General features: G+C 41.7%; 1 protein-coding gene across 4 annotated transcripts in view; it reads left to right on the top strand.

The window, feature by feature from the left end:
• The window catches only part of LOC147019652 (voltage-dependent calcium channel subunit alpha-2/delta-2-like), a 388,928-nt gene that overhangs the window by 240,803 nt on the left and 123,726 nt on the right, over positions 1-24,399 (top strand). For 3 of the 4 annotated variants that reach the window (XM_085894265.1, XM_085894263.1, XM_085894266.1), the window contains exons 7-12: positions 476-607; positions 4,656-4,710; positions 12,019-12,069; positions 12,733-12,832; positions 13,183-13,341; positions 23,780-23,860. In XM_085894265.1, coding sequence (XP_085750391.1) covers positions 476-607; positions 4,656-4,710; positions 12,019-12,069; positions 12,733-12,832; positions 13,183-13,341; positions 23,780-23,860 — 578 coding nt within the window. The remainder of the gene's footprint in view (positions 1-475; positions 608-4,655; positions 4,711-12,018; positions 12,070-12,732; positions 12,833-13,182; positions 13,342-23,779; positions 23,861-24,399) is intronic. The other variant, XM_085894264.1, reaches the window with a different exon arrangement.

Here is a 24,399-nt window from a genome sequence, read left to right as displayed (position 1 = left end):
AACACTTGGATTCGATTGAGAGCTTTTAAGATCTTCTTTTTTTTTTCTCGTATCTTGTCGGTTAAGAAACTGCGAATGAAATGTATTCATTTAATCCTTCACAATGGAATACAAATTGGCACCCTGACGGTTTGACATTGGTATTTTTTTCCGCACAAGCTTCTACCAATACGACTCGATGCATTTGAGAAGATGTGCTGCAACGCCACTTCGACATACATACATACATATATCTGCGATGGACAGCAAGGAAGGTTTTTTTGTTTTTTTAAAACAAAGCAAAAAACAAGTGACAACCGACCATTTACAACTGTTTAAATCCCATCATCGTTTTATCCTGCAATGTGTGTTGAGAAAATTAATTGGGTGAAATCCAAGGTCATTGAAGTCTATTTTGTTTGAAGTTTACTGCATTAAATGTCGAACTCGCTGTTCAAGCCTAAAAGATGAGATGAGTTTGATGATGTCCTCTCAGCTGCCATAATGGTGAATGAGAGGAACTGGACAGCTGGCCTGGATGAAACATTCAAGAGGAACAAGGAAGAGGACCCAACACTCTTGTGGCAAGTGTTCGGCAGTGTCACGGGTCTGCTGCGATTCTTCCCAGGTGCGCACGCTCTCGTCGATCCTTTTCGTGTTCTCGATTCATTCTTAATGATGTTCTCGGTTATTCTTTCTTGTTGTCTTTTGTTCTTCCTTCTTTGGTTTGCCTTGAAGTTTCACTCATTTCACACCATCACGAGTCACTGTGGTCTGAATAACAGACTGTGAAATGCTCAATGAACGACGTATCATGGAGAATTTTGTGCTCGAGCGGCGATACAAGTCTAAGTCGAGAGGTTGTGTGACTTGTAAGTGTAATTTTGAAGGTTGTGCGATTAGAAACACAACACCACTCTTGCCAGTCTTGATCGCTTGGGTCTTCGGACTGGGAGTTGTTTTTCAATGAGTGTATGTGATTTGTGGCATTGCATTCCAAAGATATTACACACTGCTGTAACATGAATACTATTGAGACAGGGGGTTGATAGGCTGACAGGATGACCGAGAGGAACACACACTCACCTCTAAGCTGTCCAGCCTGGGTTTGAATCCCGACCCAACTATAGTCAGTCACGCCCTTGGCCAATGATGCTACATCCACAACCTTGTGCTGCTTGCAAACGAAAAAGAAGGAAGAGGTGGATGTGGACTTGAGATGCTTGAGAGGCAATGTTACACTGTTTGTTGGCATTCCAATCTGGGCACACCTCATGTTTCTGAGATCCTAGGTTCAAATTCCTTTTACTGTGTTCATTTATCCATCGTCATCAAATGTCCTCGTCATTCTTGTAAAATTATACTCTGTCTTTGAACGTCCTTGCCCTATTTAAAATACTAGCAGAGCCTACCTGTCGTTTCACTGATGGACCAATTAGTCGTGCTATTTGCCAAAAAAATTGGGTGAGAAGGAGAAAGAAGGGAAGAAAAATCTATCCCTTCATGGAGTGCTTTTAACCCCTCCCCATCCCCGTCCTCACATCCCACTCCCCCCTCCCTTTGCCCCCTGTTCGTCTTGATGTCCCTTCTGACTAGAAAACAGGCCCCTCCGTTTTTGTATTTTTGGGGGAGAGGGGGCTGGAGTGGGGGGGAGGGGTGGTGAGAAGAGAAGGTGGACAAATTTACTCATGCGAAGAGTGTTTTAATCTCAGCACTGCCCAGGTAAAAAAAAAGGAAATTGTAATACCCTCTGCCACCACCACCAGGTGACGCTACACAGTACACATTTACAAAGAGAATCTACGCCCTACCCCCCACCCCTCCACACCCCCGCGTGAGGCCGCAGCCACATAGATGATGTTACCCCCCACACAAAGTTGTATTTGTACCCCGAGTTTGGAGTTTATAACTTAAAAGATGTGGCCATGCATAAGGAAAACAGCCAGAGAGAGAGAGAGACAGAGAGACAATGATATATGTGTGCATGTTTATATGTATATATATATATATATATATATATATATATATATATATATATATATATATATATATATATATATATATGTCCAAGCTCCTCCTTGAGCCTGAGACACTGTAAACTAAAAATGAAATGGAAATGAGCAGCTAAATTCTAGATATGCTTTCTAAGTGTTATTTTAGATGCTGTCATCAAAACGAGTGGTGATTATTTCATCAGACCCCTGACTTGACCATTATATTTCTTGTTGCAGTCTCATCGGGTCAATATGCAAGGCACTTACCATAAAATACTCAACTTCTCCTGCTTTTGTGTCCACGATGTTGATTCGCCTGGCTCAGCTGAACTGATTCTGATCTATAGTTGTTTAAATATCTTGAAAATGTATGAATTAGGGATGACAGTGCCATTGAAAGTCAGAGGCTTCAAACTTGGATCTCTTATGCATGCCTGGTGTAATTTGGTAGTCCTTGATTGGTTGTGAAACGTATATGTATATATATATATATATATATATATATATATATATATATATATATATATATATATATATATGTTATGTTATGTCACATTCTTTTTCACAGCCAATCAGGACCTTCCATTACCAAAACATGACTGCCTCCATCAAAGATAAATTACTGGAAAATTCACTAATTGGAATTTCATGCCTAATATATTTTTTGTTGTTGGAGGAGGGAGGGGGTGGGGTCGAAGCATATGAAATTTAATAAATTAATGATCATCGCACATAGGAATTCTTTGTTTTTGAAACTTGGAGTTCTAGTTTCCATTTAGGCCTTTAACAAGTTTACAGTGTTTCATGCAATAAATGCTGATCACTTACATCCTTTACCAAAGCATTCCAATCGAACTATAATTACCCACTTCGGTGGATGGAGGTTGTTTTCACCCCTGCCTGTTTTTGTTTGTTTGTTTGTCTGACTGTCTGTCTGTCTGTGAGCAGGATATCTCAAAACGTTGTGTACGGATTCGGACGAAATTTGGTGGCCATGTTGGGTGTGTGGCAAGGACCAATTGTTTCGCCTTGGGTGAAGATCTGGATCCGGATAAGAGATTTTTTTTTTTTTTAATGATTCTTCACCATTCAGAGTTGGGGCCAAAAACGATATATAGCACGATATCTGAAAAAGTTGTGGACTAGATATGACAAAACTTGGTGGATCAGTTGGTTCGGTGACAAGAACAAGCCGATTCGATTTCGGTTAAGATCCGAATGTAGATCCACCTATCAGTGGACTACAAAGCGTAAACTGCTCAGCCTGGCGGAGGGATGCACTCTACCGAGTGCCGTTTTGATTTTATACGAGTTTCCACAGTTTCGTAGAGATTGGTGTTGGTTCTTTTCAAGAGATGTGCACATGTCATTTGGTGACCCATTTGATAACTTGCTTCGCAAAACAAAAATCGCTGACTTTGGGGCCAATGTAATGGACCATTGAGATAGCTGGCATTTGAATAGAGCTCAGATGTGTGACATGTTTTCACAGAATCAGTGCACTTACTCTGGCTGAGCTTGACCACCTGTTGCTCCCATGGTGATACATCTGCAATCAGATAATCTGCAAGCAAGTCATTGTAACCAGTGTTCGCATCCTGTTAGCCCGTAAAGTTATTGACTTTGGGTGCTATCGGCGAGGAAGAAATTAATTGGTCTGCACCAACATGCGCAGCTCGCCGATGCACGTTTTAGTCTGTAGATATCGTTTCGTCTGTTTGCATCATCGTGTTACCCTAAGATGTGTTCTAATTTGGATGTCCGTATTTAATTGTGCAATTTAGCTAGGAAATCTTTAGAACCGCTTAAGGAAAGGAGTTCTACCAAATTAAAATCTGATTGTGGATGTCGACACTATACTGCAACAACCTTGCCCGTTGTAGCTTGATGGATTGCTGGATTTCAAGGGATTTGATGCATGGGTGTGAATGGAGAGCCAGTGACAAAGAAAATTATTTAAAACTGCCTGGACCTCCTTGTCAGCTTCCTGCATCAAATACGTCTGCCTCATGTTCGTGATAATGGTGCAAAATTGCTATGATAGCACTTAATAGCAGCTCCTGTCTTTGTCTTTGCTCTGCGGAGAAAATTACACCGTTTGATCATGCTAGCGGAGACGGGGGGGGGGGAGGATGGCAAGTGGGGTGGTTGTGAGTGGAGGTGGGTGCCGTGTGCACAAGGCATTGGCATGGGCATTAGGGGGTTTTGCTCCTGCTCAGGCCTACGGTCAAGATTTCGAGCAGTTGGTTGCTATGGAGATGGGAAATGTGTAATCATGTCGCACATTTATGGCAATTGTGGCACTCACAGTCTGCTGCTTGGAGTGGACGGCTGTGAACATGAAGTTCCTTGGTTCAAATGCATGATAATTGGACCTGACTATGGCATTTGAACCCTTTTTTTCTTGGTACATATTTTTTTTGAATCTTTCACAATTACAGCACATTTTCATCTCGCCATATAAAATGTCAACGTCCCGACGCCACTCCAGTGCCTGGATTTCAGTCTCGGTCAAAAAGACACCTTCAAAGCATTTTAAACACAATTGTAACCTTGCAGCCTCTCTGTACTTAAAAAAATCCTTTCATGTTACTTGGTAACGGAGTGTGCGGCACCACATGCAATGGATCCTTTGTAATGGATAGATGACAAAATCATGACTGTGCTTTTCTTGCTTTACAGGTCAAGAATGGGTCAGCTCAGGAGTTGATCTATATGACCTTCGCAGGAGACCCTGGTGAGTCTTGTTTTGTATGTTATCATCTTATCCCATTGTTGCATTAATTACATCATTGTTTCCCTTACCTCCTCCCACTTCCTTTTATCCCTTCCCTACCCCTTCTTACACCTGCATATATCATTCTCGAGAATGATGTTCCACATGAGATTCATCCCATTCACCATTGGGCTCTTCATTGTGAGATCTATGACCTGATGCTTTTCTCCATTGTCCAATCCCAAATCCCCGAATGGATGGAGTCGGGGATGGAAAGTTGATTTAAAAGATTCGGCACGTTGATTAATATTCCTGGCACCTCATGTATCTCAAGGGCTTGAAAATCTCAGGTTTTTACTTTCATGGCAGCGATTTTAGCACGTCCATTTTAAAGGCATTTTACAATCCTTGTCCACCCCTTAAATCATGTATTTTTTTTTTGTCTTGGTGTGGTAAACATTGCTGGAGAATATCGCTCTGATGTCACTGATTATACAGTCGCCCCACTATCTCGCAGCTCTTAATGCATATTGGAGCAAAAGGAAAGGCAACCGATGTGGCAGGTCCAATTTTATCTTCAAACTCAAAACAATTGTGAATGCGTTGATTGACGGAAATGCAATACCCAGAACTTTGAGCTAACAATGCAGTCAGTCTCTGCCTTCAGCATAAATCCAATGTCATCAAAGTCAGGTTGAGAGCTTCGATCATTGCTGCTCTAAGGTAAATTGACGTTCCTCTTATAAATGATGGCTTTCCCACTCTTGATGTAAATTCTGGATGGTCCATTTTCATGATGGACAATACTTGTGCATTCCTCTGCTTGCAGCAGCAGTATCAATCTGATAGCTGCTGTGCCTTGTCTTTGTTACGATGTCGATTATAATGTCATTTTGGCAACTTGGCACATCAAGACCATGTGTGCTCAGGCATGTTATGACAACAGCTAAACTTATGTGTGCACTGTATACATATCTATACACAGCAGATACAAGTGAAACGTTTGTTTGTTTGTTTTTGACCTTACTGTTTTGAGCTAACGAGGTTAATCATGACGAAACTCTATAGAATCAGATTTTTTTTTGACCACAATACACCTAAATTGGAGTTTAAAAAGTCATAAGGAGGTCATTTGACCCATTATTGCTGTGTTGCATGCTAGAGTTAATTTCTTTACTTCACCTTCACTCCTGTACACCCTTTAAACCCCATTAGATCCTTAAAACCCCTGAGACCCTGTTAAAACCCTTTCAATCCCTTCATACACATTTAGACGGCTTTGAGACCCTTTAGAGTTGAAACACTTTTCAGACCTACAGACCTTTTCAGACTCGTTGGACACTTTAAGACCATTTCAGCACTTTAGACACATTTTTCTCTTTCACCCTTAGACACCATTAGGCCCCATTAGACCATTTAGACCTTTTTAAAACTCTTTGAATAACTTGGACCCCTTTAGGACCGTGAAGACACTTTCGACCGCCTTCAACCTTTCGACCGTTTGCACCCCTTATACTCTTTATACCCTTTTTAGACCTTTTAAGACACTTCAGACCCCCTTAGTAAATCGAAAAACATCCCCCACAAAATCATTTTGGACGACTTTTTCCATGCACAATTCGCCATGTATCACAGGTTGCAACTCGATGGTATTCATAGAACACTTACCCCGTGCAGTCTTGAGAAGGACTTGGTGCAAACCAACTCTTCTGGCAGCGAATGTTTAATTGAAAAATTAAATTCAAGCAAGCGTTGGACCAAATAAAATAGGTACTGCAATGGAGTCGTCAGAAGGAACCCAGACAAGCAAAAAGCAAAGATGAAGTCATCAGGAGGAACCTGGATAGGATTCACATTTCAGCTGCTCCTCCTCTATCCTCAAGCCCATCCAGGTACAACGAAGTGAGCCTTATTCAAAAAAAATATAAAAAAGAATGCAGATTGCAAAAAAAATTAAAATTCTGGTTTCCCAACCATGTGTCCGATCAGGTTGATACTTAAAACATATCTTCCCCATCATTACGAGATCATAATTTTGAAGTTTCACTTTGATTTATGCAGCGGTTCAGGAGAGAGAATTTAAATAACATTTTTCTTCAATCCAATATGGTTGCCAAACCATTTGACCTCTCAATTGTTCATGAACATCCTGGTATCGCCAAGGCTTGGGGAACATGTGTGTGAAGTTTTCCCTCGATCTGTCCAGCCGTTCTGGAGAAGAAGATTTTTTAAAGGTTTTAGGGTAAATCCAATATGGCTGCCAAACTATGTGGCTTATGGTGTCATTGGTGGGGAACTTTTTGTTCCTCATAGATAGGCAGTCATACCTGTAAAATTTCTCCTCAAACCATTTCGGAGAAGATTTTTGAAGGTTTTTATTTATTTATTTGTTTATTTTAATATGGCTGCTGAACCACGTGACCGGTGGCATCATGTTTTTTCTGTTGACCTATTTAACTCGAGATGACCCTCAAAAATGTTCAGACTGATCGAATGTAGCGTTCTACGTATGCAGGTGTGACGTCATAACAAAGTCACCTATGATATCATTAAAAAAATCACACTTATTCCCCATGAGGAGTACTTGATATGTGCCAAGTTTCAATTTTTTCCATGAAGCAGTTTTGGAGATGCATAGGTCCAACGTTTCTCCTTTTTTACAACATGGCCGCCACACCACGTGTCCCATGACATCACAGTTATTATGAGAACATTCGAGACGCACCTATGTTGAAAATTTTATGTCAATCCAGCAAGCATTTCCAGAGAAAAGGGAATAACAAAATGCAGGCATGTACGTGCGCACGTACGGGACAGATTGCTTAACCCCACCTTTCGTTTCGCAAGCGCGGGCTAATGGGTCAAAAATGATATCCCAATGCAAAGCTGATGTTGAAACGTGAAACTGAAACTACTAATCTATGGATCATTGAATGGGAAACCAGAATGAAATGCTCTCAGAAATACTGAATGGAAATTTCCAAAAGCAAAGCTATAGGAAGTACAGAGAGACAGACGGGTTAGAGCTGAAGAAGCGATGTGTAGAGGGATGGTTGCTCGGAGGTGGTCAGTTAGCATGGAAAGCACTTCGATGGTCTTCGGTGAGGCGGTAGGCCCAAAACGTACCTAAATCCTTTTCTCAGCCAAGCTTCCATAATTTCGCCCTCGCTCCTGAGCAGTAGTTCAGAGGTACAACAAGCATGGATTGGAAATATTATCTTGTGGAATGTAACGAGGATGCCAAGGTGACCGGCTCCACCCACTGTGATATCTGCACACTGAATATTTATGCGGAATGACCGTTTCTACCGATACAGTATACACACTCCAAAAAATTGCTCATTTGAGGTGAGACATCCACGAACCCATCAGAGACGGCTACCCTGCTAGTGTATATATATATATATATATATATATATATATATATATATATATATATATATATATATGTATATATAGATATATAATATAATATTTAAACACATGCAAGGTACATTGGGGGGACATATAAATTAACAGGGGATGAAGGATTAAAATTTTGCCTTCTAAATATGACAGCAAAGTTCAGACTACTTGCCATTGCCTATCACAGCCATCTTAAATATACCTGTGCAAAAGATTATTTCTCATTTTTTTTTAAGAAGAACACTAGATTGGTAAATGATGAATGTACAGTATGTATGAGAGAGGGTTAGATTCTGGAGGATCGGAGGACAGGGATAATTGTGCCAATATGGAAGAGGAAGGGCAATGTTTAAGATCCGGAGAAGTACAGAAGCATTACGCTCCGAAATCATGTCATGAAAGTATTGGAGAGGATTCTGGACAGGAGGAGAAAAAAAAACAGTGGAGATGGAGATTGTCGAAGAGCTACAGGGGTTGAGAAAGGGTAGGGGATGGACGGGATGTTCACGCTGAGACAGCTGGTGGAGAAGAGGTTGGAGGTGCAAGGTGAAATGGCATTGGGATTTGTAGGCTTGGAGAAGGCCAATGACACGATCCCAAGAGAGATTGTGATCATGACATTGAGATGGATTGGAGTGCTGGAAGCAGAAGTTAGGTTGGTAAAAGGGATGGACAAGGGAATGAAGGGAAGAGTTTTGGTTGGTCCGAGGATCTCGGAGGAGTTCGGAGTAAACGTCGATTTGAGGCACGGAAGCTCTCTCAGCCCACCCATGTTTATCATGGTGATGGAGCTGGTAAGCAGGAAGGTAAACAAGAAAGGTGTTCTGAGGAGGATGTTGTATGCAGATGATCTGGCTGTTGCGATGTAGAGTATAGGAAGATGCAGGAAGTACTGGGGGAGTGGAAGAAAACATTTGAGAAACATGAGCTGAAGGTGATTATGGAGAAGACTGAGGTGATGTGGGTCGGGCAGCAGAGAAAATTAATGAATATCAGGTTAGAGGGGAAGGAGATCAGGCAGAGAAATAGATTTGAGTATCTGGAGGGAACAGTGACCGGGGATTCAGGTAGGCGCAAATGCATGGAGGAGGGTAAAGGGAGTAATGGCAGACAGAAAGATATCAAGTAAATTGAAAGGCAAAATTTTGGTGACTTGTGTGACCCCAGCCTAACTTTACAGTCTCGAAATGAGCGCTCTGACAAAGAGACAACAGAGGTTGCAGGTCAGCGAGAACAACTGAATGAGGAGGATTGCAGAAGTGATGAGGGTGAACAGGAGGGTGGATGAACTGAGAGAGGAGATTGGTGTGTGGATTAGCTTGATGGGAGATTGGTAAAAAGCCAAGTGAAGTGGGCTGGACACTTGCTGTGGGTGGAGGAAGAGATAATGAATCGGTTGAGGGACTAAGGTAGAAGAGAAAGAGGTAGACTGGTTGAGATGTGAAGACTGTGTAAGGAGGGATGTCAAGAAAGTGGGTGCACCGGGAGAGTGGAGAGAGACGCCTGAGGACAGGGGGAAGTGGAGGGGTAATTGTGGTCGAGGCAGGGCAGAAGCTTGGTCCCGTTGGACCATTACCCCTTATAAAGGGAAGAGAAGGGAAAGAAGAAGAGGAAGAAGGCAAAGAAAACAAATGGTTGCCTGACCTCTAAAAAAAAAAGTGTTAAAACAGGTTTTTTTTGTAAATAATAATAATAATAAAAGCATCTCAAAATTCAAAGCATCTGCTTTGAATTCAAACTAAACTTGACGAAAACAACAGTTAAAAATAATGTAAATTTTATTCATGTTCTCCACATTCTCATCTATATCTTAATACTGAAGGACCAATTTTGTGCTCCTCCGAGCGATCGCGTCACGTTTTTCTCGGTACTATGACCTGAGAAGTTTTGACACGGTGTTTGTACGTCAAAGTAGACACATGCACAAATCAGGGGACTTCTTCACAAGGAGTAGTGTACACCAAAATGTCGTGTACAAGGACGTTTTGTAGGTCTCATTAGGTAAGGCCATGGAGTACATCGACTGGGATCCGGCTCTTACAAGAACTGCCACTGGTTGTCATATTGGGCTCATGGAACGGAATCCGTCTGTGACGGTGTTTCGGCTGGTATTAAAGGTTTGTTGAAAATTTGATAACAAAAGCTCAAATGGTTAAAAAACAAACAAACAAAAAAACAACAGAAGTTATGGCCTGGACATGCACACTAAAGCTCAACTGGTAAATTAATTAATTAATTAATTAATAAACATTGAAGCGATAAAAAAAAAAAAAAATCAATAAAATGCCTTCTCATCCTGATGTACGTTGGAAAGGCTGATGAGGCCTTTTTCGACTTACTATGATTTTGCCCTTTGATATTTTTGCCCAATTAGTAACGGTTTGTTGAAAATTTGATGACAAAAGCTGAAAAGGTAATAGTTATAGCACACACACACACACACACACACACACACACACACACACACACACACACACACACACACACACACACACACACACACACGCACACAAACACTTACAAAACCCCTTCTCCCGCTGCACGAGCAGATGGGCTAAAATTCAACAAAACTCTCGGAACATCTCCTAAAATGGTTTCATGTTCAGTAGGGATTGTTGCTTTGAAGAAGATGCATTTACCTGAAGAATATTCATAATGTACAGTGTTTAGTCTGAACCAGGCCATCTCAAACTCACTTTACTTTATCAGACCTGTCAAACACCATTTTATCCAAAAGTATGGATATCCTTTCTTTAAGAGTGATCAATTTCTTTGTCCTACTCTACACTGCCAAAAAATGATGCACAACAAAAAAAAATTCCTTTAAATTCTCAACAATATCCTATATCCTAATATTTGTCCTTTTATTTTGGGGAAGAATGGGGGTGATTCGGAGATGCGGGTAGTGCTGTCCTTTTTTATATTGCTCGCCACAAGCACCAACCATGAATTTTATACCGGCCTCAAGTATGCCAGAGCAGACAAAGCAGGCAGATGATCTTCTCCCTGAAAGTCATTACTGAATTAGTTAGGTTTTTACCAACAATCGAATCGCAACTTAGTAATTCTCTTGAGACAAGCTCAAGTTTCAGAAACCAAAATCTAAATCATTAATAATGCTGCCTTCAGCAGGACTTGAACTCAACCTCTTGAATTCTGGTGTGGTGTACTTATGACTATAACTCAGTTCCCCAAACCAAATTATTGACCTCGAGGTGATTTTAAAACACAGCTCTCTGATTTGGAGTGATGCGCACTGCCCTTGCACAGTGAGTCACTAGTATTTTTGTGGTCTCACCCAAATAGCACAATAATTTTTTTTATTTTTTTTTAGCTCTTATACGAGCCTTGTCATTGTATATAAAGTTTTCAAAAAAAGAATGACTTTATCAGACCTTGAAATCAATTTTATACCTGTTACTTAAGCTGATTCGTAATGAAGGTTAACAGAATGTTCATTAATGATGAAGCTTTTGAAAATTTTCCCAGTACTTTTGAATGTGGAATAGGTTTAAAATTCTTAGCCCACCTGCCGTGGTTTTAACGGATATAGGTAGCTTGCATTTATACCTGAATCTGTTCATGCAGAATTCACATCTTTGTCATAATTTGCTTGTACGATATAATTTGTAAAACGAAGCACATAAATTGAGATTGCCATGGTATATAATAAGGTATTGAGGCATCAGCACTAAAGTTCAAAGCATCCCAAAGATATCAAACTCATGGATTGGACCACAGTTTTCCCCCACCACCCCTCCCCCACCACCCCTCATCCCCTCAAGCCATAATTTAGCTTCATCTGTCTGTTTCAGCAAGAAAAAGAAAAATCCGATGTCCTGATTAGGTTCAAAAAGCAAATGCACCTCTTCCATGATTCCTGAAATGTCAGTCCTGATTAAGTGTCTCCCTCTTTGCCCCAAGGTACATCCAAGGTGTCTGTTCACCAAAAGACATGGTGATTCTGATGGATGTGTAAGTGACATTTGTACTCTGTGAAGTATATGTGTCATTGCTATTTGTATTCTTTGCCAACCCTTGTACCTAGACAAGTTGTTACTCAAAAAGTTTGAGTGTCTTGTAAAGATTGATTTCAATGCACGTTTTATTTTATTTTTTTCTTTCAACATTCTTTTTTAGAATATTTTGATCAAACGGTCTTATCAATTTTCTGAATTCTTACCAACTTGTCTCTGGACATCTGTTTCAGAGATGCCACTGTTAAAAATCTCATCTCATCGCATTGGCCTACTGTGTTAATGTTGTTTGTCGATCAGTTTTGTCTCTTCCAAAACAGTTGAGATGAAAGGTGGTTCTTTGCAGAAATTGATCTTGATGTTACTGTTTCAATTCCAGAACCTGTTACTGTTTCCATTTCAGAATGCCATGACACAAAGTATTACATTTGTTTGCTTGTCCATTAAATGCCTAAAAAAACACTTGCGCTGAGAAATCTGAAGCTTGACTTTGCCTCTTGTCGACCAAGCATATAATTTAACACATTTTAGCGAAAATGTGTCGGATAAAGGAGTGCGAGAGGGAATAATGATTCTAGAATTGATTAATAATTTATTTTGCTGTTTCTTTGACTTTATTTGTAAAAAGTTGGTTTTCTTCTCACGTGTCTTGTGTTTGAAGGAGCGGAAGTGTCACAGGCCTCACCCTGAAACTCATGAAGTCATCTGTCTCGGAGCTTCTCAAAACACTCGCGGACAATGATTTTGTGAACATTGCCTTCGTACGAATTATGCATCAAACACTTGCTCATTACCACTTATTTAGGAGGACATTCCTTTTAATTTTCTTGGAGATTTTGCTTGTATTCTCTCGGCACATAGGCATAAATGTCTCCTCCTTTCCTATGCATGTGGGTGTTGTTTCTGTTTGTTTCTTTGTTTTCTCAGTACATATGAACAACTTCATAGCACATCTTTGGTTTAATGGTACACTTTTCTCAGGACTTGGTTTCCACTTCGTGAAAAGCACTACAAACCGAAATGACTTCCTTATGTGCAGTAAGATAACCTCTGTAACAAAGAAACAGCACAAACAACTGAAATACTGTGACGATTCACCACCACCCCACAGTTCAACAAGGAAGCGAAACCTGTTTCTTGCTTCAAACACTTGGTTCAAGCCAACGAGCACAACAAGAAGGTGCTTCTCACATCCATGCAGCAGCTCACAGCCACCGGCGTAACCAACTACAATGCTGGATTTTCCTTCGCCTTTGAGCAGCTACTGAATGTATGTATGTTTGCTTGCTATTTAAAAACTCCATGTCAATCACCTCTTTCATCCATGATGGTACAGTGCCTAAAATATTAAAAGGGTCGGGATCGTACCTCCATTCAGGATTGTTCAAGGCACCAGTAAAGTATGGTGGGTTAAGATTTTCCTGTCGGGAAAGTCGGGACAAAATGTACCCCTCCCACCTTTCCCCATATGAGATCCGTGGTCATGGTTATAATGTGTTCGGTATCAAGAACATCTCCACCGATGTGACTCAAACTGATGGTGTGTGGGGCAATTTCAAACTTAAAATATCCAGCATTTTAAACAAAAGGAATGAGTACGATGTGAATGCAGTTATACTCATACAGTGGGGCTTCATCATTCACCAACTTACTCGACCCTTGTTTGGCCTTGTCTACATCTAATTTCTGCACTGATACGTCAACAAGCTGAGGATTTCAAAACAAGGTTGACAACTCTGGCCAGTCGATTTGTGCTGGCTGAGGTCATTATGTGTGCTGGTGCCTTTTGCAATCCTTTTCTGGTTTTCACTGTTAAAACAGCTTTGAGTTTGCCGCGCAGTCCAAATTGTAATGCCAGTTATATAAGAGACTTTGCTTTTGCTTAGTTGATTTTCGCCATTATATCTGGTGGAATTGAGACTGCATTCGTTTAAGGGGAATTGTACCTTTAGAATTTTAAGGAGTGTTCTTGTTGTAATCTGTTATATTACTGCCCTTCGATCGCATTATTATTTCACTCCCTCTTCTTCTTTTGGACATACCTGTATCTTTCCTGCCCCCTAGTGTTTTGTATTTTGTTGGTCGATTTTCCCATTCTTGGGACTATGCATATGCACAACAATGACCCTTCCTGATTTGTGGGGTTATTTATAACTACAGCATGATTACCTTGAAGGGTTCTCAAGGCTGAACCAGTCAATTTGATTGGTTTTCTGTCATATAAAAAATTTAAGTTAATTTTTAATTCCAGCTGCAACTATGAGGATTGATGTTCTTCATTTCTTCTTTGACCATCTTCACAGTTTTTATTCGCATTTTGATATACTATATCTGATTTGGAGTTTCTGAACCTTGTGATGTTGCATTTGTTTTCAGTAATTTGATGGTTTTAGTCCAAACCACTGTTTCTGGAAAGAGTCAGAATGATGTGTTCTTGTTGCACTTCCACGTCTCAACTTGTACATTGGAATTTCTGCAGGTAGAATATTTGTGGGTGTTGTTGATATACTGTATATGTGTTACTTTGACCTATATTGTCAAATGTTTCACATAATTCTTCAATGAAACAAAACTAAGGTTTCCCTAGAAAATGGACTCCTATGTTTTCATGACAAGCACCTCTATTAATGTTCTGTTTGTGTATGAAGACATCAGCATTGGTCAAAACGGGTTAATTGTGCTAAAACTGGGGGCATGATGGTATGTTAAATGTATAATAGATACTTTTGCAATAAACTTTTGAGAGTGACAGGGATGAGAGAGGGGGGGGATGGGAGAGAGGGAGAGGGGTGGAAGAGAGAGAGGGAGAGGGGTGGAAGAGAGAGAGGGAGAGAGGGGTGGGAGAGAGGGAGAGGGAAGGAGAGGGTAGGGAGAGGGTTGAGAGGGAGAGGAGTGGGAGAGAGAGGGAGAGGGGTGGGAGAGAGAGAGGGAGAGGGGTGGGAGAGAGAGAGAGAAGGAGATGGGTGGGAGAGAGGGAGAGGGTAGGGAGAGGGTAGGGAGAGGGTTGAGAGGGTGAGGAGTGGGAGAGAGAGGGAGAGGGGTGGGAGAGAGAGAGGGAGAGGGGTGGGAGAGAGAGGGAGAGGGGTGGGAGAGAGAGGGAGAGGGGTGGGAGAGAGGGAGGGGTGGGAGAGAGAGAGGGAGAGGGGTGGGGGAGAGAGAGGGAGAGGGGTGGGGGAGAGAGGGGGAGAGGGGTGGGGGAGAGAGAGGGAGAGGGGTGGGAGAGAGAGAAAGAGTGGGAGAGAGAGGGAGAGGGGGGTTCCAGCAGATGTGATGTCCAGTTTAACTTCCATCTGAGAGACGGCACACACATTGATGAATCACACTACCTGTGAAACACTAGCACAACAGTTCATAGCTGGGTTGGGTTTTGAACCCAGGCTAGACAGCTTAGAGCGAGCATGCGTACCTCTCAGCTATCCTACCATGATGTGGTGATTCATTGCTTTGCAACAACTGAAAATATTTTTTACTCATTGTAATCATCTAATTTATTTTGCATCCCCAACTCCGGAGATATCCTCACAGAGAACTGCACCGCACCGCGATATTGCCATGGAAGCTTGTGGAGGTCGAAGCTTGAGCGCTCCAAGCAAGCACTCCATGAAACGGTTGAAGAAACTTTTAAAATGGAAACGATTAAATTTCTTTGCATGCATCTATCTATGTCGAAGTGATGGGCCATAGAATTAAATATCATACAAAAAGGGGAAACGTCAAAATAAAATTTCTATTTTCATCAAGCAAGCCACCGTCCAAAGAACCGCATGACGACGCAGAGCCAAATGCAGGCGATTCGGGATGAACTTTGTTCAAGTCGATCGATATATTCCGTGGCAGTGTGAATACTTTTGCTATGTATGGCCATGGCTTGGAAAGGAACAACCAAGCAGCTTGTATAATGCTTGCCACGTGGCTTAAGCGCTCAAACAAGCACTCCAACGAAGCGGTTGATTGGAATGGAATCAACCAGCCAATGAGTGGCTGGCTTGGCAAACGATTAGTGATCGCCGATCATTCATATAAACACCATGCACCTGGAGATGCCTGGAATGTCAAGCGATGTCCGAATTGGACACATGAATACTTTCTGTAAGCAGTTGGAACTGCTGCTGAAGTCAATAAAAAGTGTAAAATTTGAAATTTGCCTGAGATTGAGAGATTCTGAAGGTTATGTCATGGGCGGAAATGAAATATAATCACAAACGCTGGCGTCTCCTGGCAGTTTTTAAGCATTGCAATGTATCCAGCTATTCGTAGACATGATGATCAAGGCATTCGATAATAATATGAGTGAAGAAAGTGAAAAAAGAAAAACTTTTTCTTTAAGAAACCGTTGTAGCCTGTTCGAAGTCAAGGCATTGTTGAGCAAGCCAAAAAAAGGCGAATTAAGACCTCAGCGAGGGATGGTGTGGTGAGCAAGGATAATGCCATGATAATGGATAATTAAATAAGACCGTTAATTATCTTCATAAGTTGTGTTTGCATTAACACAAACACCCAATTTTAATTCAATCACCACCTTGGATTTCCTTTGTATGCATGCAATGTTTGGGCGCCTCGAGCTTTCATGGTTTTGGAGTTATGAATGAGACGGTCTGACAGACGGACTGATTGATGGACACACGCTGACATTTATTAGTGTGTGTATGTACATATATATATATATATATATATATGTATATATATATATATATATATATATATATATATATATATATATACAGTATATACATATACATGTATGTATGTTTGTATATATATATATATAAATATATTTTGTTGTGGTCGGGGATCGGGTCAGAAGACCATGAGGGGAAGCCATCTCGGGTTCCCACCAGACTCCCCAGGATCGCAGGCCGTCGCACATGGAAAACTCAGTGACGCGGCGGGTCGCTAACCGACCGTGAATGCCAGTAACTCAACCACATGACTTAGGGTCCTCCGTATAATATCGGTTACCGAAAAATAATCACGTGACCTAATTACCAGGGGACACGCCCTCGGTACGCCTTGTCTGAACCAGATCACCTTACTGGATCAGATGCAGCCGAGCGACACTGCCAAGGAACATCCCGTCTAAAATAACGGATCATTGGGAATAAAGTCCCGGCTAGGCGAGGATACGGACCATGCTGGATCAATGAAAGAAAAGACAAAAACGAGCTGGGAACATTTCTACATAAGCATTTATTACAGGCAGGCAAGGAAAAACAAGTGGCACAATGAATAGATTTATTGTTGTGTGTAAGCAGGGATAGAAAGAACTGTGTGGTGCCACAACAAAACAAGCAACTTACTAAGGCAGACACAGAGCAGACTTATCCTGATATCATTCTTCTGCACTCTTAACACAAGCGAGGACAGGCACCATGACACACACACACACACACACACACACACACACACACACACACACACACACACACACACACACACACACAAAACCCGATGAAGAGGAGTTCATCTCAAGAAACGAGAGGAGATGTGGCTAACGGTCTTGTAATACCTTGCACGGTTGACCGACCGTGCTACTCAGTACGTTTTGGGAGACGTTCCGCTCCCAAAAGTGATCCCAGTTCCAGGGTTGGCACGTTGTCTCCTGCTTGATTACGATGTCGGCGCAGCGCGTGCACCGATCCAGAGAAAGGGTGAGGCCATCTGGCGTGAGGAAGGGCAGTAGGCGGTTCCAGGAGGGTGGGTGGAGCCAGCAGCGAGAAGCAGGCGGGTGGACAGTGGAAGGGTGGAGTCAGCACGCGAAGTCAAAGATCGAGAGGCAAGTAGATGGAGTAGGTGGATCCAGACGGCAAATGTAGGGATTCCAGAGATAGGGAGGCGAAGATCAAGAGTGAGTGGGCGGAGTGGCAGATGAGAAGGCGGAGCAGCAGGCGAATGCAGAGATCTATCCCAGGCCATACAGAGAGGAGGAGCAGGAGCATGGACGGCTTTGCGACCCGTCCTTTATAGGGCCGTGTGGTGCAGGGTGGGGTGCCGCCCCCAAGCGATGTCATCACCCGAGTCGGGAGCTCTGATTGGGCCCCAGCCCAGCCGCCATGGCCGGAAGCAGCCTCATTGTACATCCGGCGAGAGATCACAGAGCTGTGAAATTGTCTCACTCCAAACCCTGTGATATGAATTGCCTTGCACCGAACTCCCGAGCCTTGCCCCGGTGACCAGCCGAGGGGCGCATCAGCCCCGCATTCCCGCCCCGGCACCCCTGGCGACCCACGGTTAGCGCTGGTCAATGCACTTGTTCCGTGGTACGCTATGCGGCCTGAGCAATCCGGGCCGTACAACATACTTATGATTGGTGGCGGCTGCATCGAGATGGAGGTGCGGAAGTATGTCTGCTGTCCGCGGGAGACATTGGTGGCCGCGATTGCATGCGAAAAATCGACGGTAAGACACCGTTGTGAACCAGCGCGCAGATCCGAACAAAGAGGTGCACTATTCATACCCCGCACAGTGCGATGGTAAGATGCCATTGTAATCAACGCGCAAACCCGAATGAAGAGGTGCGCTATTCATGCCCCGTACTGTGTGATGGATTGAAGAAAAGGATTGGATATAAATCATGGTTTAAAAGAGGATAGATATAATTACTAGATGAAGATTTGGATGAAAGGGCGTGCCACGTGTGGCCCGTATGATCCTGCGGTGGAGGTTGTTGAGGTTTTTTTCCATCTGCAGGTTATGCTTCCTTTGGCCTTCGTGAGGACGCATTCTTATCGTGAAGGATGTTGCTGTGGTTTTCAGAAGCGGCCGTTTTGGTGCGTTGCCTGCTTGGATTAATTACAGGAATAAGAGGAAAAGAGTTGGAATGAAGAGAGAGATATAATCAGACCTAACTATGAGATCCACACAACGCTCTTCGTCCCATTTGACCCATTAGACATGAGGGAAAGGTCTAACTGCACGTATATTAATGAAATAACTGTCTGGGCATCACTGTATGATTGATGCCATTGCCTTAGAGGGATGCAGTTTCGAGAACCGCAAATATATATGTATGTATGTATGTATATATATATATATATATATATATATATATATATATATATATATATATATATATATATATATATATATATATATATATATATATATATATATATATACTGTATGTAGAGTATATTGTGCTCACACATTTCTTTCCTAAAGTTTTTTTTTATCTCTCTATAATTTTAAATTGTTCATTTATTTTATATTTAGATGCTATAATTTGGGAAGCTTATGAGATATTTATTCTTCTGAATCCTTATGAGCATTGTTTCTTTTCTTTTTTTTTAGAATCATTCCAAATCTCCCCTTCTCCCACAGTCACCACCACTCACCTCCCTTCCCCCCAAGTTTCGGCATTTTAATGTGTGAATTGCTGATACAGTATCTGCTTGCAAGTTACGTTTGAAATTTAATTGCAGGGTGTTTGCAGATTTGCCCATAAAGTTGACATGGCAATAAATGTGTTGTTTTGTGTTTTTCAATACGTATTTCAACAACCACTTGGAAAGAAGTAAGACGGTATTTGAAGACACCTATATTATGGAAAACATGCATTGTCTCGAGGTCAGTATTAGTTGTTGGGGCGAAGGGTGGGAAGCCGGGTCGGGGGAAAGGGAGGGGGGATTGGTGATGGAGATGTAGCTTGTAAAATTTAACTTGTTTCTGTGTGTTTTTCTGATGCTTTCAGTGTAATATGCTTATTGCTATCTGGTGAAGTTCTGTCATTTACACAATGTTTGTGGGGTTGTTAAATTATACGTTGATCAAAGAAACATTTTGTTTCATTCATTATGTTTTTTCATAAAATAAATTGCATTTCATGGAGCATTTTCAACCTACCCAGGATTCTGATCTGTTATTTGTAACAAATTATTTAGTTGGCCTAAACTTAAATCCATGCAGTGCCTTCAGAAAGTATTCACACCCCTCAACTTTTGTCACATTTTGTTGTGTTACAGCATGAATTTGAAATGGATTAAATAAAAAAAAATTGTCATCAATCTACGCAAAATACCCCCATAATGACAGTGAAAACATGTTTTTAAAATTTTTTACCAATTAATTAAAAATATAAAGCTGAAATGTCTTGCGTCAATAAGTATTGAACCCCCTGAGTCAACACTTTGTGGAAGCGCCTTTGGCAGCGATTAAAGAATCGAGTCCTCTTAGGTATGTCTGCATCAGCTTTGCACATCTGGATTTGGGGATTTTCTCCCATTCTTGATTGCAGATTTGGTCAAGCTCTGTTAAGTTGGATGGGGAGCGTCGGTGAACAAAAATCTTCAAGTCTTTCCACAGATTCTCAATGGGACTCAAGTCTGGGCTTTGGCTGGGCCACTCAAGGGCTTTTACGTTCTTGTTCTGAAGCCATTCCAGTGTTGCTTTTGCTGCATGCTTGGGGTTATTGTCTTGTTGGAGTGTAAATCTTCACAACAGTCTAAGGTCTTTTGCACTCTGAAGCAGGCTCTCCTCAAGGATTTGGCACCATTCATTGTTCCCTCTTTCCTTTCAAATTTCCCCGTCCCTGCCGCTGAAAACCATCCCCATAGCATGATTCTGCCACCACCGTGCTTCACGGTAGGGATGACGTTAGATGGGTGATGAGCTGTGCTCAGTTTCTGTCAGATGTAGCACTTTGCATTCAGGCTAAAGAGTTCCATTTTCATCTCAACAGACCACAGAATATTTTGCCTCATGCTCTCAGTCTTTCACGTGCCTTTTTGCAAACTCCAGGCATGCTGTCATGTGCCCTTTTTTATCAGTAGTGGCTTCCATCTGGCCACTTTCCCATAAAGCCTTGATTTGTGAATTGCTGCAGAGATTGTTGTGCTTCTGGCAAGTTCTCCCATCTCAGCCGATGAACTCTGTAGTTCTGTCAGAGTGATCATTGGGTTCTTGGTCACCTCCCTGACAAAGGTCCTTCTTGCCCGGTTGCTCAGTTTGGTTGGATGTCCAGCTCTCAGAAGAGTGTGTGTAGTTCCTTAATATTTCCATTTCCTAATGATGGAGCTCACTGTGCTCTTGGGAACTTTCAACACTAGAAATTGCTTTCTACCCTTCCCCAGATCTATGCCTCCCCACAGTTCTATCTCGGAGTTCTACGGACAGTTCCTCATTGTAGAATTTCTGCTCAGACATGCACTGTCAACTGTGGGACCTTGTATAGAAAGGCTTGTTTCCTTCTAAATTATGTCCAATCAATTGAATTGGCCACAGATGGACTCCGAGTTGTAGAGACATCTCAAGGATGATCAAAGGAAATTAGATGCATCTGAGCTCAATTTGGAGTGTCGTAGTTAAGGTGTTGAATACTTATTGATGCAAGCTCGTTCAGCTTTTCATTTGAAATTAATTTGTAAAAATGCCTGAAACATGTTTTCACGTTGTCATTGTAGGGTATTTTGTGTAGATCGGTGACAAAAAATTTATATTTAATCCATTTTTAATTCGGGCTGGAGCACAACAAATCGTGACAAAAGCTAAGTGGTGTGAATACTTTCTGAAGGCACTGTACGTGGTTTAAATTTGACCTGGGGTAAAGGCACCAGAATGTATGCAGAATAGTCCAAGTCAAATGTGAACCACCTAAGTAATTGTTGAGAATGCTTCAGCAGTTTGGTGGTGTAGCATTAAATCATGGAAAGGAATATTCAATCCATATTTCTTGTGGTGGAAGATTGGAGAGGAGGAAATAAGTTTATCGATACATAAATGGTACGTAAGGGGAGAGGTGGGGTTGAAAAAAATATTCCCCCAAATTTGCGTACAAAATAAAGAGAAGCCCTTGTTTGCAATGAAGGAAGCACTAGTGTCATGTGTGACCATATATGATGTATGATAGATATTTCCATTTTATTTATTTATTTATACTGAAGTAGAAGCAATCTTCTTGATTCATCAATGATAAAATTATCCATTTTGTAATATTCATTTATAATATCATCCCATTTCTCTATTTATTTCCTGAAATTCAGAGCAAGACAGAATTGTGTGTCAAATGTCACATTTCATATCGAAGGAGGGTGCTTTAAAAAAAAAAAGATAAATAACTGCCACGTGCATACTATATTTGGCTCAGCATTGTGTTGTATAATAAACTAGCAGGGGTACCCGGCGTTGCCAGGCAACGCCAGGTTCCTCTTCCTACCCCATCCCCTGCCTCCTGCCTCTACCACCCCACCCCGTGAGGCACGAATTCATCGATAGGGCTGAAAGAAGTGATGGTATAGATGTTTAATCTCGTCACCATGCAATGAATCTGGGGTGTGTTCCGTTACCATGCTTCTTGGAGAGCGCTCGCCAAGTAGCTTAAGCACTCAAGCAATTACTCCATTGGAAAACGTTGATAAGGAACAAGTTGGCTTGGCAAGTGCTAGTTAGCTGCTTGATAACTGAACACACCCCTGAACATTTCAACAGTATACAGTACATACAAAACACGGACAAAAGGACAGTTTTTTAATTCAAGATTTCAAATATTTATCATGACTATTTATGAAAACGTACCTTGTTCAGTTTTAAAATGTATATAAACTCAGAGGTGATGTTGAGTGTACGAAAGTGTACATGTACATTTCATATAACTTTAATGTGTGTGTGTGTGTGTGTGTGTGTGTGTGTGTGTGTGTGTGTGTGTGTGTGTGTGTGTGTGTGTGTGTGTGTGTGTGTGTGTGTGTGTGTGTGTGTGTGTGTGTGTGTGTGTGTGTGTGTGTGTGTGTGTGTGTGTGTGTGCGCGCGCGCGCGCGTACATACCTTCTTTAAAGTGTACATGTACATAATAAATATCTCTCGTGAATTTCCCCGGCATCCTGACTAATAAATTACGGACACAGGCATTTCACGACCAAGCCGATTTTCATGATCATATTACATGTCCATCATTTTGTTTATAAGCCTTGAAAATTCGGGCGGTTTTTTTAATGAAATATCACTATTTTCTTTCCTTTACATTTGAGAACTAATGGACCTTCATTGGGCAGTATATATTAGACCGCTGAAGCAATCGCTGCGGACAAAACATGCATTACCTCATTTGAATTATACTCAAAATGTGCCTTTGTTTACTCATCACGGCATCTTCATTTAATGATAGAAGACACATTGTTCAGTCTTCAAATGTACATCAGAGGCCGAAAACAATCAGAGCAATGTGGAGCGAAAATAATGGCTGCAATTTTTAGAATGCTGTATGGAAAGGAGTGGCCTGGCTAATGGGTGGTGCTTGTGATGCTGGGGAGAGAGGGAAAGGCGTGGCCTGAAGAATGGATGGCGCTTATGACCCACCCACCCACATACCCATCCGCTGACCCACACATCCACCCATCCACCCACAAACACGAACTCAGCTTTGTATGTTACATTATATTTCTGCTGCATTATACTTTTATTTATTTTTAATACACTAATCTGTACATGATATTGAGGCTGCGCATCAAGGAGCATGAGCCTAGGAGAGAGAGGAGATTGGAACCATACTCTGTGCAGAGTGTTGGTGCCACTTAAGCATTCTCCTTGGCGATTGGGCACAATCCTGGATGGGTCGCCATTCCGACACAGTCTAACAGCATACTGGCACTCATTTTGCCGACCTCAGAAGGATGACAGACCAAATAAATTAAGGAATGAAGGAATTGAGGTGAGTGTTCAGCTTAGAATTTTGGAGGTTATCCAGGTGTGGGATTCTGAAAGAATGTGTGTAACCTGGGCAGGGAGAAGAATGGAGGGCAGGAGGAGCGAGAACAGAAGTGAGACAATTGAAAACGGATAGTCCACCAACCTTCCTGAGATGGGTGATTAAAAAAAATACTTTGTGATCATTGAGTACAAATTTGTGATCATTAAACAGAGATGTAAGAAGTTGCTTTGAGTTTGTGTGGGCAGAGGGATCGGTTAATCAGGAGGTGAGGAGCGGAGTGGGGGGAGGGGGGGAGTGCGGATTGCAGACAGGCAATTTGATTTCTCATCACCTTTATACAAATGATCCATAAACGTGTGTGGATCTGCATCTTTCATTTTCTGTGGCAAGTTCCTGGGTTACATCTTTTAGGTTAATGTTATCTGCTAGTCTTGGGTCGTGGTAAACAACAGATTATATTGAGCCTTAGCTAAGTCATGGTGTTCCTCAACTGTGTGTTCAATCTGAAGAGAGTTGAGAATGATCTTTTAGCTCTGACAGTTTGTTACTTGTCAAGAAAAGCCTCAACACTTTGTGCACCGCACGCGTAACGAACCTTGTCCACGTTTGAGTTGTTCATTGCATCACAACGTCTACAATGTTGTGACCTCATTGATGGGCATTGGAGCCGACTGGATAAGATATTTCAGGATC

Source organism: Eptatretus burgeri, chromosome 9 (assembly GCF_056783735.1).
Source record: "Eptatretus burgeri isolate ZD-2024b chromosome 9, Ebu_testis_v1, whole genome shotgun sequence".
NCBI lineage: Eukaryota > Metazoa > Chordata > Myxini > Myxiniformes > Myxinidae > Eptatretus > Eptatretus burgeri.
The sequence above is the reverse complement of the archived record's forward strand: the minus strand, read 5'-3'. Positions and strand labels throughout refer to the sequence as shown.